This window comes from Calidris pugnax, unplaced genomic scaffold (genome assembly GCF_001431845.1).
Source record: "Calidris pugnax isolate Ruff unplaced genomic scaffold, ASM143184v1 scaffold206, whole genome shotgun sequence".
In the NCBI taxonomy this organism is placed as follows: domain Eukaryota; kingdom Metazoa; phylum Chordata; class Aves; order Charadriiformes; family Scolopacidae; genus Calidris; species Calidris pugnax.
This window is the reverse complement of record NW_015090957.1, coordinates 1,856,050-1,869,074: the sequence shown is the minus strand read 5'-3', so window position 1 is coordinate 1,869,074 and position 13,025 is coordinate 1,856,050. Positions and strand designations below refer to the sequence as shown.

At 42.9% G+C, this 13,025-nt stretch overlaps 1 protein-coding gene across 3 annotated transcripts in view; it reads left to right on the top strand.

The window, feature by feature from the left end:
- The window catches only part of CEP112 (centrosomal protein 112kDa), a 159,255-nt gene that overhangs the window by 63,563 nt on the left and 82,667 nt on the right, over positions 1-13,025 (top strand). For all 3 annotated transcript variants that reach the window (XM_014952284.1, XM_014952283.1, XM_014952286.1), the window contains 2 exons: positions 304-411; positions 9,921-10,103. In XM_014952284.1, coding sequence (XP_014807770.1) covers positions 304-411; positions 9,921-10,103 — 291 coding nt within the window. The remainder of the gene's footprint in view (positions 1-303; positions 412-9,920; positions 10,104-13,025) is intronic.

The following is a 13,025-nucleotide window of genomic DNA, read 5'->3' as shown; positions in this document are numbered from 1 at the left end:
GTCCAGAAAAAGCCTTCACTTCATTTTGCTGGGATGTGCACCACTGTCACCTGAGACACGGAGCCAGAGCTCTGTAACTGGGGAGTGGTGTGGTGCAGGTGATCGCTGTATCCTTAGGTCCCTATTAATCTGGTATTCACTGAACATTAATTTTCACTCCATACAAATAGTAGTGTTATCATTCTCAGCAAGTTTTCTTTGTGTCTTTGATGGTTTGCAAACAACTGTAGAAACGTCAGGACGTTTCAAGCTCTGCCTTTTTAAAAAAAAAAAATTAAATATTCCCTTTCTTTTGCCATGTAGATGGAAAAGGTTGAAGCAGATCTAAGCAGATCAAAATCGCTCCGGGAAAAGCAATCCAAAGAATTCTCCAGGCAGATGGAAGAGCTCCAGCAAAGATACGAGCAACAGGTCAGTGGGTTTGGTGCGTGGGGAGGAGGGGAGGAGGGACATCTCATGCAGCTGTGGGTCAGGTTGGGTGGCAGATTAGTCCTGTCCTCGCCCTGCGTTGCTGTTCTTTGTGTAAAGCCATAATTTATAGGTACGTGGAGTTTATGTGGTGGGATGTGGAGGGTGAAGAGTCTCCATAGAAAATATTTTTCTTTCCTCTTTGCAGTCCTTTGTACCTCTGACTCTTTCAAATTGTTTCCCAGGATTGCAGGTGGCAACACCTATTTTCATAATGGCCAGATGAAATTATTTAATGCGTTATCTGTTTTTCTTCTTGTCAAGAAACAGCATTTTATTCTTTTTTCTCATTTTTAATGCGGGGAGTGTTCATATGAATGCTTGTTTTGGCCCACTGATAGTGATTTTCATTACTGTAATGTAATTTCAGGGTTGGGAAATATTCAGGAAACATTTGGGTGGAGACGAGAGTGAGTTCAGTGGTGTTGCAAGGTGTAAAGGGAAAAAACAGAACTAGAAGCAGACAAATTATTGTATGATACAGGCTTGAGCGCTACATGGATGAGCCAGCCCATCAGACACTTGCTCAAGGTGGTTCTTTGTCGTGAAATTGAAGCCGTGTGTTTGGTGACACCTGTTAAAGGATGGGAAAAAAAAGTTTTAGCAGTGATAACAGTTAGTCTGTAAGCTTGAAGTTCTCTCAAATCAATATTTTTGCATGGTTATACGATCTGTAGAAATAAGTACTAACCTGCAGTTCATCAGATGTTCTGGCAATTCTGTTCCTATCTACAAATGGTAATTTTTTGGCTTTCAGTATACACGGCAAGAAATACTAAGCCATAGCTCCAATCTTCTGCCAAATAATCTGCTGGTTTTGCACACTAAAGGGAAGTGATAATGCCTATTAGTGTTGCAGTTTATTTTTATTTGTGTTCTTGTTTCATCATGCCTATTATATTCAGACCTTGTTGAGATTGGGTCAAAAACCCTCATAAAACAAGAAATGGAAGTGATACTTTAAAGATTTTGGTGAATCTTTTTACAGAATTGGTATTCTGTAAGAATGTTGATCTTGTGGCAAAAATCAGTGAGAGCCTTTTCCACTCAGAGGAGATGTTCACTGTGTCACTTTCGTTTGATTTACGATAACTACTTTTTCCAGCAAGAAAGAACAACTGGGCTTTACGAAACATCAGTGAAACCCAAGGAAAGGGATTCATCACTAAACAGCTAAACAATGAGAGCCTCAGAAGAATTTTCAGAGGAATCCTGTTTATGCCCTTTTTTGAAATTTATTTCTCTTCGTACTTCATTTGGAATGTTCTTTGAAAGCTTGTGAACACCAGAAGTATGTGACCCTTCCTGCAGCTTGCAGTGGGTTATCATTAGGAACGAGGTCTTTTGTGTATTGTCATTTCTGCAGCACAAGGCTCCTCCAGCCCAGCCACAGCCCGAACGAGCTGTCGGGGCTTTAAAATTGCCTTTCAGGAGTTCCAGCTTCTATTCCCCTGTATTGCTCTCCATGCTTCCAGACTTCTGAACCACTGTTAAAGCAGACTTGTCCTTGCCTTGTTTCACTGCATATTTCTTTGGTGGCTACTTGGGGTCTGACGAACTATCCAAAAAGAGCAGTAACTGAGAACTGGTGGTGGGTATCAGCAGGGCTCTGGCAGAATTCCTGTCGGGAAACAGACACCCCACCAAAAAAGTGGATACTTTAGCTCCTGAGAAATGTAGCAGTGGCTTTGAGATGTTCTGCCTCAAGTGCGTGAATCTAGTTGTCAAAGGGAATTTCTGCACAAAAGGAAGGAAAATTGACCTTCAGATGTATTTTGCGTAGGTTGGCACGGTGAGTGGCAGAAACACTGGGCAATTCAGTTGCGATAAATTTAATCCAGTTGGTAATGAAGACCCAAATTAACTGATGTGCTATCCAGTTCTCTAATCTGAGAAACATCTCAGAAGTGTTGGAACTTGAGAGCTGTGCTTTTACGTCTCTGCTTTATATGAATGGTTGCCTGTGATTTGCAGGATTCTCTTCGAATACTGGTTTCAGAGGTTACTGGTTGGACATGGACTGTTTGCCGTGGGGCTGAAAGATTGCTCTGCATACAGATTAGATATACTGATAGGTTATATATTGATATTTATCTCAATAAATAACCTGATATATGTTGATATATCAATATTTAAAAAATTTTCCTTGAAAAAGAATTAGGAAAAACCCATACAGAACCACGGCAGTTAATGTTTTGTTAACTTCTTCCATTGATAAAGCAAAGAAGAAATTTTGGATCTTGCAGTAGTTGGTCTCAGCTGTCCCGTGTCACTCCTGGTTCCAGCTTCAGCTGATTCAGTGCCACTTTCTTTTGAAGTATCCACTGAGAACACTCTTGGGGAGAAACTGGTGCCTTTTTTTTCTTTAAATATACTTTAGCTCAACTTTGTTCTATTTGCAGCTGTTAGATTTGAAAGTATATTTTGAAGAAAAAATAACTCCAGCAGCACCAGAGTTCCTATCTGCTGGGAGCAGCTGCTCTCGACACTTCAAAGCCAGTGGACACCACAGCGAAGGCCTCAGCCTTTCCTGCCTTTGAAATGGCTGCAGTCTCTGGAGTTGGGCTTTATGGCACCGTCAGCACAGGAAAAAAGCTTGTTTGGTTTTTTGCACCCACTCCCTTTTTTTTTTTCTTTCTTTTTTTTTTTTTTCTGACTTTCTAATTGTATCCTCAGTTTAGCTCAAAATACCTGGGATACCTTCTGCTACAGTAAATTTCCATGAGCCCCAATGTTTGAAAGAGCACGTGCCCAAAGTTTTACCTTGAAGATCTCATCAAGTGTATTTAGGTAATAAACATTGTTTACCTGAGATGTCCAGGAGTTCAGCAGCTAAATATTCTGAAGAGTCTCATGGAGAATTCCAGTGTCCTCTCTGGGAACAGCCGGTGCATGAGAGTGGTGTGGAGGCTGTGACCTCCTGAGGCAGAGGGGAAATGCAGCCTAGGTAGGGAATAGAGCAAAAAGTGGGGATGAAGCATTAAACCAAGAAACTGCTGTGACTTGGGGATGGGACTTGGAAAGGAAGTTCCTCAGGGAAAATGAGTTCTATCCGTGAAAAGCCAGTGCAATGGAGCCTAGAGCTGTTTAGGCTGAAGAAAGGTCATTTAGTCCTGTGGACTGGGAGCACTGGAGAAGCAAGTCCTGCAGATGGGGTCAGCTGGAGGGTTGGTGGCTTGAAGGGTCTGTTGAACGCTTCAGGAGCCACCGTTATTACCTCCTGCTGCAACTGTGGCCGTGCTGCCTTTCTAAGGTAGGAAGCAGGAGGATGAAATGCTGCTTCTACGTTGGATCTGTTGAGTTTACAGTCCTGTTGTGTTTATTTGGTGTGTTACTTTTAGCTCAATTCATTGTCCAGCTGGTGGCCTTGTCTTCAGAACTGCTGCAGACACCATCAGTCCTATCAGAAGACAGAGTCACCATGTGTGCACCTCAAACTCTGCCTCCAGTGCCAAGATCATGCCTCCAGAGGGGTTTGGTGGGACACACTAATAGAGATAACGACCTTAACGCCCAGCTGGCTTTGTCCCTGTATCTTTTCTCAGTGAAGAGTTACTGCCGCTGCACTTATATCCCCACTTTTCTTCTGGCCTCATCCTTCCTTTTCTGTTTCTTCTAGCTGCTTTTTGACCAACCTGTTACCCGCTGCAGTGAAGAAAGCACGTCTCAAGATGTGCCTGGAATGAGGGTTCCTCAGGCACAGGGGTGTTGTAGGAGTTTCTCAGCTGGTAACAGGCAGAGGCTGAGGGTTGGGTTTAGTTGTGCTGGTTTAGTTGTAAGGACGCAGTCTTTGTAAAAAGCTTTGTTCCTCTCTCCTTTGTCTAAGATAATTGAAATACAGTCTGTTCTTGCACGGAGGCCAAATGAGCACGTTAGCAGAGACTCTAAATTTTTCATGTCATCAGCAACAAGCTGCATAAATTTCGTTTAATAAATTAATCTAGGATGCATAAATGTTTCCTTTGAACCATCCTAACACACAGATGAATGCCATTTGTGCAGAATATCTGAGGGATAGTTTCTTCAATCATCAGCATCAACTTTTCACTGCATTATATAGCTAAAACTCACAAATGGGAAAAGGATCCAAATTTAATCTCCGAGTAAAGAGTGGGTGGAAATTCTTCTCGCTGAAGCATTGCTGTTTACAGACTTGTTAACCAGACAGATGGGTATTTACACTGTCTCCTTCAGGAATCTAACCTGTGTGTGATTCCGAGTTAAAAGCCTGAGCTCCCCACATAGTCAGCAGAAGGCACGTTTTGGGGAAGAGGGAGAGGGGGGACGATTCTGGGAATGTAAATTGGTGCCTGCACTAAGGAGCGAGTGGGGCTGCGAGCGCCTGCGGAGCCGCTTCCCAGAGTTCAAAGAAAGTCCTTGAATAAACTCTGAATCCCTAAACAAAGCCTACGTACAGCAAATTCTGTACAGAGCCTGCTACAGACAGGCATTGGCAGTGACTCCAGGTATATTAGTCTGAAAGAAGTATTTCTGTTTGCAGAGCTATTGGCCTCCTTGGGGGGTGGGATCTCCTGGCGCTCACCCGGCGCTGAGTGGTGGGATCCCAGGGATGCAACTGCATTTCCAATAACCTGGTGATTTACTCATGGCAGGAGGATTGAGGTGAGATTTATGCTGCCCATACTTTAAAAATATGAACATTCTGGAAGGTGTATATATTTGATCTCCACAGTGAGGGTGCTCGGGTGTGATGTCGGAGTGGGGAGGATAAATCAAACTGCACTCGGGCGAATAGCCCAGCCTGTGTCTCCTGGAGAATCTCTTGCAATTCTTAGTTTGCAATTGAAATACGGTTATTAGTGGTTGATAATAAGGTGAAGTACAACAGGAAACACAGTCACACCAATTAAGTTATTGCAGCCTGAAATGGAATAGGAAGTGAAACACATTCACTATGTGTGTTCGTTGCCCTACGTGTACTTGCTGCTTCGGTGGCAATAAATACATGGTTCTACACTGATGGATTTTTCACTGCCCTCGGCTCATTATAGCCTTATATCTTGGGAGTACTTTGTGTTCCAAATTATAGTGAAATCTCAAAAAAAGGTGTACTTTTAAAATCCGTTTAATTCCTCTGCTGCACAGGAGCTGTGCTGAGCTCCTTGCCTTGCAGGGAAGAGGCCTTTTTTCCGCCCAAAGTTATGCTAAGCCAGAGCCCAGCATGATTAATACTCCATCCTCCAGCCTGTTATATCAGATTACTTTTAGAAGCAGTGTATTTGTGGAGACGAGTAATCCCCATATCCTCGTGAAACACGCACATTTATTTATAGGCTTAGGAGACAGAAACTGCTGGATTTTACCGGAGTTGTTATTTGGGGATAGATGCTGTGCTGGGCAGAGGTTAGGGGTGGGTTTTGAGCAGGGTAATGATAGTGAAGACACCTGATTTACAAACACTCTTAAATGCTTATAAAATTGCTGAAGGCAGCCGTGCTACACGCGCGCTGTGTGAGCTCCCTCGTGTCACTGACGGTGGCTTCTCCAGCCCTCAGTTCAGTTGTGCCAAAACAGCGCTCAGAAAATCATCCTGCCATGCAAGACCATATTTTATGTAGGTGTTACTTACAATATTTCTGGAATTGTGGACATAAATTTACATGAATTTTCATACTCTGGTGTCAAATATTTATTGTAGCAGTTACATTTTTCAAAGAGGCAGTAAGCTAACTAATTTCCTTTCCCTCCTTTGGGGACTATAAAAAGAATTTCAAAGGCGTGCTTGTTCTGGAGAACAAGTCGAAATTGTTCTAAAATTGAAAAGCCTAAACCTAGTGTGTGATGTAAAAGCAAAATCTGGGTAGTAGAAGGTCTAGTCTATATTAGGGACTTTAAAAAGGTATTTGCTGATGTTGATTATATTACAAGTATTTGGCTTCTGAAAATACCTTCTGCAATCAGCGGGCTGTTTGCTGTGGATCTTTGTTCTTCAGATGTACAAACGACGACGTGATTTCGCTTTAGGTCTGTGAGATGGTCCCTGGTCTGAGCAGGTGGTTCGAAGGCACCGGGGCTGGGCGCAGGGAAGGCTGGGCGCTGGAAGGGCATCTCTCCCCAGATTTGTTTGACAGTTTGGTGGGGGGGAGTGTATTTGTGAGAGTGGATGACAAAAGACTGACACAGTTCTTGGATTAATCTTTTTTTTTTTTTTTAGCTTTTTGATAAGAATGTTGTCATCTTTTTTCAATTCTTTACTCTGCAAGAGTGAAGAAATATTGTTAAATTTCAGGTAAAAGCAGAGATTTAAAAATTAAACGGTGTAATTCTGGTGGTGGCTCAGTTAATCAGCTCTTGGCTAGTGCCTTGACTAAGGTTCTCTCATACTGATGCAGAAAGAATTAAAAACTGAAGGATTCAGGAAAGAGGAGATTGTAAATTTAGAATACTTGTGTTCCTTGGCACTACCAGTACGTCACGGTGTGGGAGAGACCAGTGGGAGCAGACGGTGCAGCTCGGTCCAGGGTCCAGGCTGGAACAGATGTGCAGAGAAGAGAATAAAAGATTATCATCTTTGGGAGGGCAAAATGAGGAAACATCTAAGCCCCAATGAATGCGATGTGATTATGGTAATAGGGCGCACACTATTCTTTAATGAATGTTTCTTTTCAGCGTCGCCCCTAATGCCCATTGTGAATGTCGTGTTGCTTGTCTGCCCGAGATGTACAGCACCCAAACTGCCTGGCTGCAGACGTGTATCTGCTGGGTTTGGGTGGACATTGAATGTAACCTGATGAAGTGCTGAGCATCTCGGGGGAGATGCAGAAAGGTCTCAACAAGGTACAGTTTTTAAAGGAGGCGGTTTTGTTTTGTCATTCAAAGGGCGCTTAAGAAGGCTCCTCCTCAAAGAGGAGACAGAATCCATATTGATTTATGAAGAATTAATATAGTTTTCATGTGTCTCCCTGTGATGAAGAAGTCCTGTTGTTGCTGACAAACAGCATGGGTTGGGTTTTTTTCCTTTTGTTGGTATACATATTTTTTTTCCTTTAAAAAAACAACCACCAACAACAATAGAAGACCGAGAGGCAGGAGTGGGAGAGAAAGTGTGGTGCTTGGCAGCGGTTCTGAGGAGAAGAGGAGGTTCAGTGAACACTCACCAGAGCACTCAAATAGCTGCTCAGTCACTTCATGTTATTTTTACAGGAAAGCACGTTTTCTTGGTCACAAATGTGGGGTTCTTGTTAATATTCATTATGGAAGATGGGTTTTCCAGCTCTTTGAACTTGAGGGAATGAAAGTGCTCTCGCCCCATCCTTTCCCTTCTCTCCATCTCTGCTTCCTGCCAGAAATCTCTAAAAAGCAAACCAAAAATGTCATGGGGAATACTTTGCTTTAAGTGGTGAGGGTTTTTTTTCCTCCAACGAGTTTGCCTTTTATAACCCCCCTTGCTCACCCGGCCACCCCGTCCCTCCCCACGCAGCGGGGGGGACACCCCTCCCACATGCAGAAGGACCCGTCCCTTTTAGCTCTTCCCACTGCTGACATTCAAAAGCCTCGTGTCTCTAATATAGATTCTGTAAGTGAAGAGACTCCTAAATAACCTGCAATGACTGGGGTCAGGTGGTGATGTGCACGTGTGTCGTGGGACAGGTGAAGGAGCAGGGTCTGTCCCTTGTCCCCGTCTAGCACATGGTCCTGCCTCCGGCTGTTCCTTCGTGATGGCCTCTCTGATGGGGGGGTCTCATGGCCACCTCACCCTGGGCCAAGTGCGGCAGAGCCAGCTGAAAACCCAGTAATTAGGAAATGTTTGACTAAAAAGACTCTCCCGTTGACATGATTTCTTCTTATTCAGGTCTGATCTATGAAAAACCGCTGAACGTTTTTTCCCATCTCTTGGGCAAAGCCTCCACCATCACTCTGGGAGGAGGAATGCCGTGCTCTGGGCGCGCTGGGGACACCGCTGGTCTTGGCTTTCAAAGAAACCAAGAAACCTTGGGTAAAACCCCGACTCAAAGAACTTAGTGTGAGGATCCCAGGCCCAGCAGAGATAATGTGTGCCTCCTGGGGGGTTAACTCCTTCAGGGACCTCAGACGTCTGTTAATGAGCTCTTTAGTATCATTAACTAATGTAGATATGTTAAACCGTAGAATATTGCGTCTGTTGGACTTGCTCCGTTTTGGGAAGGACGTTTTGGGAAGGACGCTCCCGGCCGCCGCAACGGTGACAGATCGTACTTTTAAACCTGGAACACGCTGATCTGTAGTTTGAGAAAAGGCTTTTTTTTTTAACTTCGCTTCAAATTTGAAACCCGAAAGCCACGCCAACAGCTAATATTATTCCAGAATTGAATGCTACAGCTTTAAGATAAGGTGCCGGGGCGCTCTCGGCGCACACACAGCCAGCTCCTCCCGTTCCCTTGCCTTTTTTTTTTTTTTTTTTTTTTTTTTCTCACGCTGAAATACCCCACCATATTCATGATAACAGCATTATTTTTTTTTTTTTTCCCTTCCCCATCCTCCCCCCCCCCTTTTCGAAATCCACCAAAACTGAAGAAAAATCCAAGTGACTGTTCTTAGCAGCTGTGTGGCCCGGAGTTCAGTGGGGAAGCGGCTTCCTGCCGTCCCTATTCATCACCTGCTTCAAAGGCGGGCTGCCCGCTCCAGTGTGCGGGCCAGGTAGGGTGCCATTGTGCGCAGGCGGGAGGATTAGTATCAAAGCTGCGGCGACCAGGCCCGCGGTCTGGGGCTGCCATTCAGGCTGGCGGGGAGAGGCGAAGGCTGGCCAAGGTCACAGCATCCAGCCTGGTGCGGACTGGGAAAGGATCCTGAGAATAGAGGGCTTCTTATGAAATCATGGCGCAAGCTTGCGGCACAGCAGGTGCCCTTCTGGAACACATACATCTGTTTATGTTGGGATAGCGTAGCCGACAACGGGATAATGGAGCTTTGTTTTTTATAATTTTCTTTCTTTTTTTTTCTATTAAAAAAAAAAAGCCAACTGTATGTACTGCAGCGTTGAGGGAAATCGAAGGAAGAGCTTTCGCTTTGGAAATCATAAAGAAATGTTTAAAAGCTTTAATTGCTGGGTGGGGGGCGTTGTGTGTGTATACTCCAGCGAAGGGGCGAGCAGGCTGCCTATTAACCATTTCGGCTCCTCAGCCCTGCCCACGAGCGGCAGCAGGGTCCGGGGGGGACCGGCCGCAGAATGCGACAAGGCAATTTTTTTTTTTTTTTTTTTTTTTGGTACGCGCCGACATTTGTACCAAGAAATTGGTTAAGGATGCGCTGGATTTGCTCGGTTGTCTCCATTGTTGGGATTGTCTGGAGGAATTCTGTCACGCTAACGGTGGCTTTTTAAAAGGTGAGGTAATAGTGACGTAAAAATAAAATTGCCAAGTTGATGAAATTAAGGGGAAAATTAAGCTGTAGATGAGTTGTCATGACGACAAGGATGTTCTATTGATGAACTGTACTCCTCACTGTCCAATCAGATAGTGGAGCTGAGGCTGGAGCATGAACAGGAGAAGACGCACCTATTCCAGCAGCACAAGGCAGAGAAGGACAGCCTGGTCCGAGACCATGAACGGGAAATCCAGAAACTGGAGAAACAGCTCCGCGCTGCCATGGCAGAGCACGAGAGTAAAACTCAAGAATGCAGGAAACGAGACGGACAGGTAATGATCAATAATGTTTGAAAGGCGTATGCTTATTAGAAAATGCTAATAATTAGTGTTTCCTGTTTGCCAGCATTGTTGATGATGCACGCTGAGGGAGCATTTGCGAAACTGGCACATAAACCTGATTTTGGTTTTCTTTTTTCTTTTCTTTTTTTTTTTTTTCCCGCTTTCCCCCCTCCTTTCCCACTGCTGAATAGGGCTTTAACTGCAAAAACCACAGGTAGCCAGATTAAAAATCCCATGGTGCGCTATAACTCGGCCTATTTATAATCTTGTCTCATTTTCTTTCATGATGGATTTGTTTAAGAAAAAAAGGTATCTGTTCTTCTCCCCCCACAGCCCTCACACTCACCCCTCCTTTTCTCCTTCCTGGGCAAATCCATATGAATTATATCTGCTTCATTCGTATGCTTTTTTTGTTTTAAATCTCTGCAGGTAACTCATGAATGGCTTTGTTTCATTTTGTTCATGTCTTTTTGTTTCAGTTTTGCATCCTAGATTTGCATTGTGTGGTTGGCTCTGTATGTCGGGTGTTTGATAAGACGGGCTGGGTTTGGGGTTGTTTGCCATCACGTTTATTTTCCTCCACACGCACGCACCCCTCCCGTCCTCCATCTCTGTGGTCACTGTTGGAAGCCATTTGGCAGAATAACCCCCAGCTGGGGTAGCATTTGACTCTTCAAACTTCTGGATGAAATGCGCACTGTCAGCATGGAAAATGATCTTTATGAGTTTTCAGTTCAAAAAACATTGTATTGCATTTTTTTCAGTATATTTTGTAAGGATGGCACGGTGTATTTTCCTAACAGCCTATATTAAAAAGGCCTGCAATGGCAATATTTAAAATTTTTTTAGTTTAAAGAGTATTCAGGAAATAATCTTCGCTAATCAGCATTAGAATTACTTATCATGCATGGATTATTTTATACTAAAACTGGACATTTTGGTAAGGCATCTTTAAGGACATATGTTTTCCGCGCACCATCGCCTTCCCTACGAGATGTGAGACTGACATCGAGGCGTTTTCACTTTACTTCCCTCTAGACTGGTAGGCTCTGTCTTTCACTGGCAATCAGAATGTACCTAAGTGAAATCGAATATTTAATTTTGAAATTAGGGGTTTTTTTATTACTTTTGGACAACTCAAACTTATTGAAATCCTTCTTAAGTCTACGGGAAGGCAGACGGCTTGTTGGGGGAGGATGAGGACGTGTAGCAGAGCCAGGACTTATTTCTCCATTTCCACCATTACGGTTTTCCAAGGAAAACGAGAGATACTTTTGTGAGAATGCTTGGGAAGAGGATATTCAGGTGGCTTCTGAAAAATGAAATCTTGCCCTTTATTCCCCGCTCTATTATAAGAGTGAACAAAGACTTAAATTTTTAAAGGGACTGGTTTTTATCTTTGGCTATTTTTACTTTGGCCCAAGATGCCTCTGAGCTGCAGAGCCGTTTGCGAGTGCCTGGCCAAAGTTGTGCCGTGCTCTCACCTGCAGCCCTGACGGTGTGTTTGTGCAGAGGCAGAGCTGCAGCACTCACATTAAAAAACAGTTTTAGAATTAAATAGAATTATTCTGTCTACACGCCGGCGTTCATTACGCTTACCGTATTGCTTCTGTAACACTGAATACAAAGGTGAAAAGGGACTTTCTTGAGCAAATTCAGAGAATCTGGGAGGTGTCATGTAAGTATCTCTCTATTTTGTTGTGCTGTGGGTCATTTCTGGCAGAGGTTGGAGCCCAAAGGTTGGTTGTGCTGTCTGTTTGCAATGGGGTATATAATGCTATGACGGAAGCTATGTAGGAAGCTAGAAATTATCGCAGCAATTAGGAAAATCTGAACAGTCTGAATAGCAAAAACTTTAGCCTTTTTACAGGGCTTCTCTTTGTAGTTCGAATATCCCTGTACAGTCATTTGAACATTGCTGCCATGAGAATGACATGTAAATCAGGGAAGAAAATGCGGTTGCCTTTGACTAGAAGTGCTGTTGCTTATTTAAATTCTAGTAAGAATCTATCAGCTTTCAAGGACGCATATTTTTTCCGTTTTGGGAAATAAATCATTCTTCGTTCCTTCCTCTGGTCTTTGTATTGAAATCACTTTTGTCTTTGCAGAGAGCTCAACAAACAATGCTGGTGTTTCTCATGGAACTATGGCACATTTTTAATAAAAAATTTTTAGTCTTTGCCTATGTTTACTAAATTGCATGTTTTGGACATCTGATGTGACTAATGTCCAATGTTGTTTATGAAAGATTCGGCAGTCTCTTACTAAAGATACCACAGGGATTTAATGAGTTTGTGACATAGCTTTTTAAAAACCTGTTAAATTGGAAGCATGTTTGACAGCAGTAATTTTTGGGGCTGCTTTATGTTACAGTGAAGGTGCGATGAAACAGGAGAAGAGGCCATTTTGCTTTGCTAAATGAAAAGAACATTTTCTGGGTGTTTCAAAAAATTTAAATAATAATTGGTGTTAATCACACACGAGTAGCTTGGTTTGAAGGAACTATCTGTTTGATGTTTGGTGACTGATGTGAAGCACCGTTATTAAAGGTATTCACTGTTATTCTTTCTTAAATCCTCTTCCATATGAGAGAGTAGCAAATATTTAAAATACTTATTCCTTACTATGTTACTACAGACAGCTATGACTGAGTACTGCAGAACAATATATTATACTGTTACTGAAAAGATTAGGTGGGTTTTTTAATTGCGTATCCAAGGTCCCTACTTTCACGTAGGTCTTCAGCTATTGAGAAAGATAGTATACAAAATGGTTAGATTTTATTCAAATATGAATACATTTAGTAATGCTTTGATCAGAACTAAAGAATAAAAATTAAGATTTCAGTGCACTGCCAGATTTTAATTAAAAATAAAATAACATTACTGCTTCTTTGAAATAAAAGTTCAATAT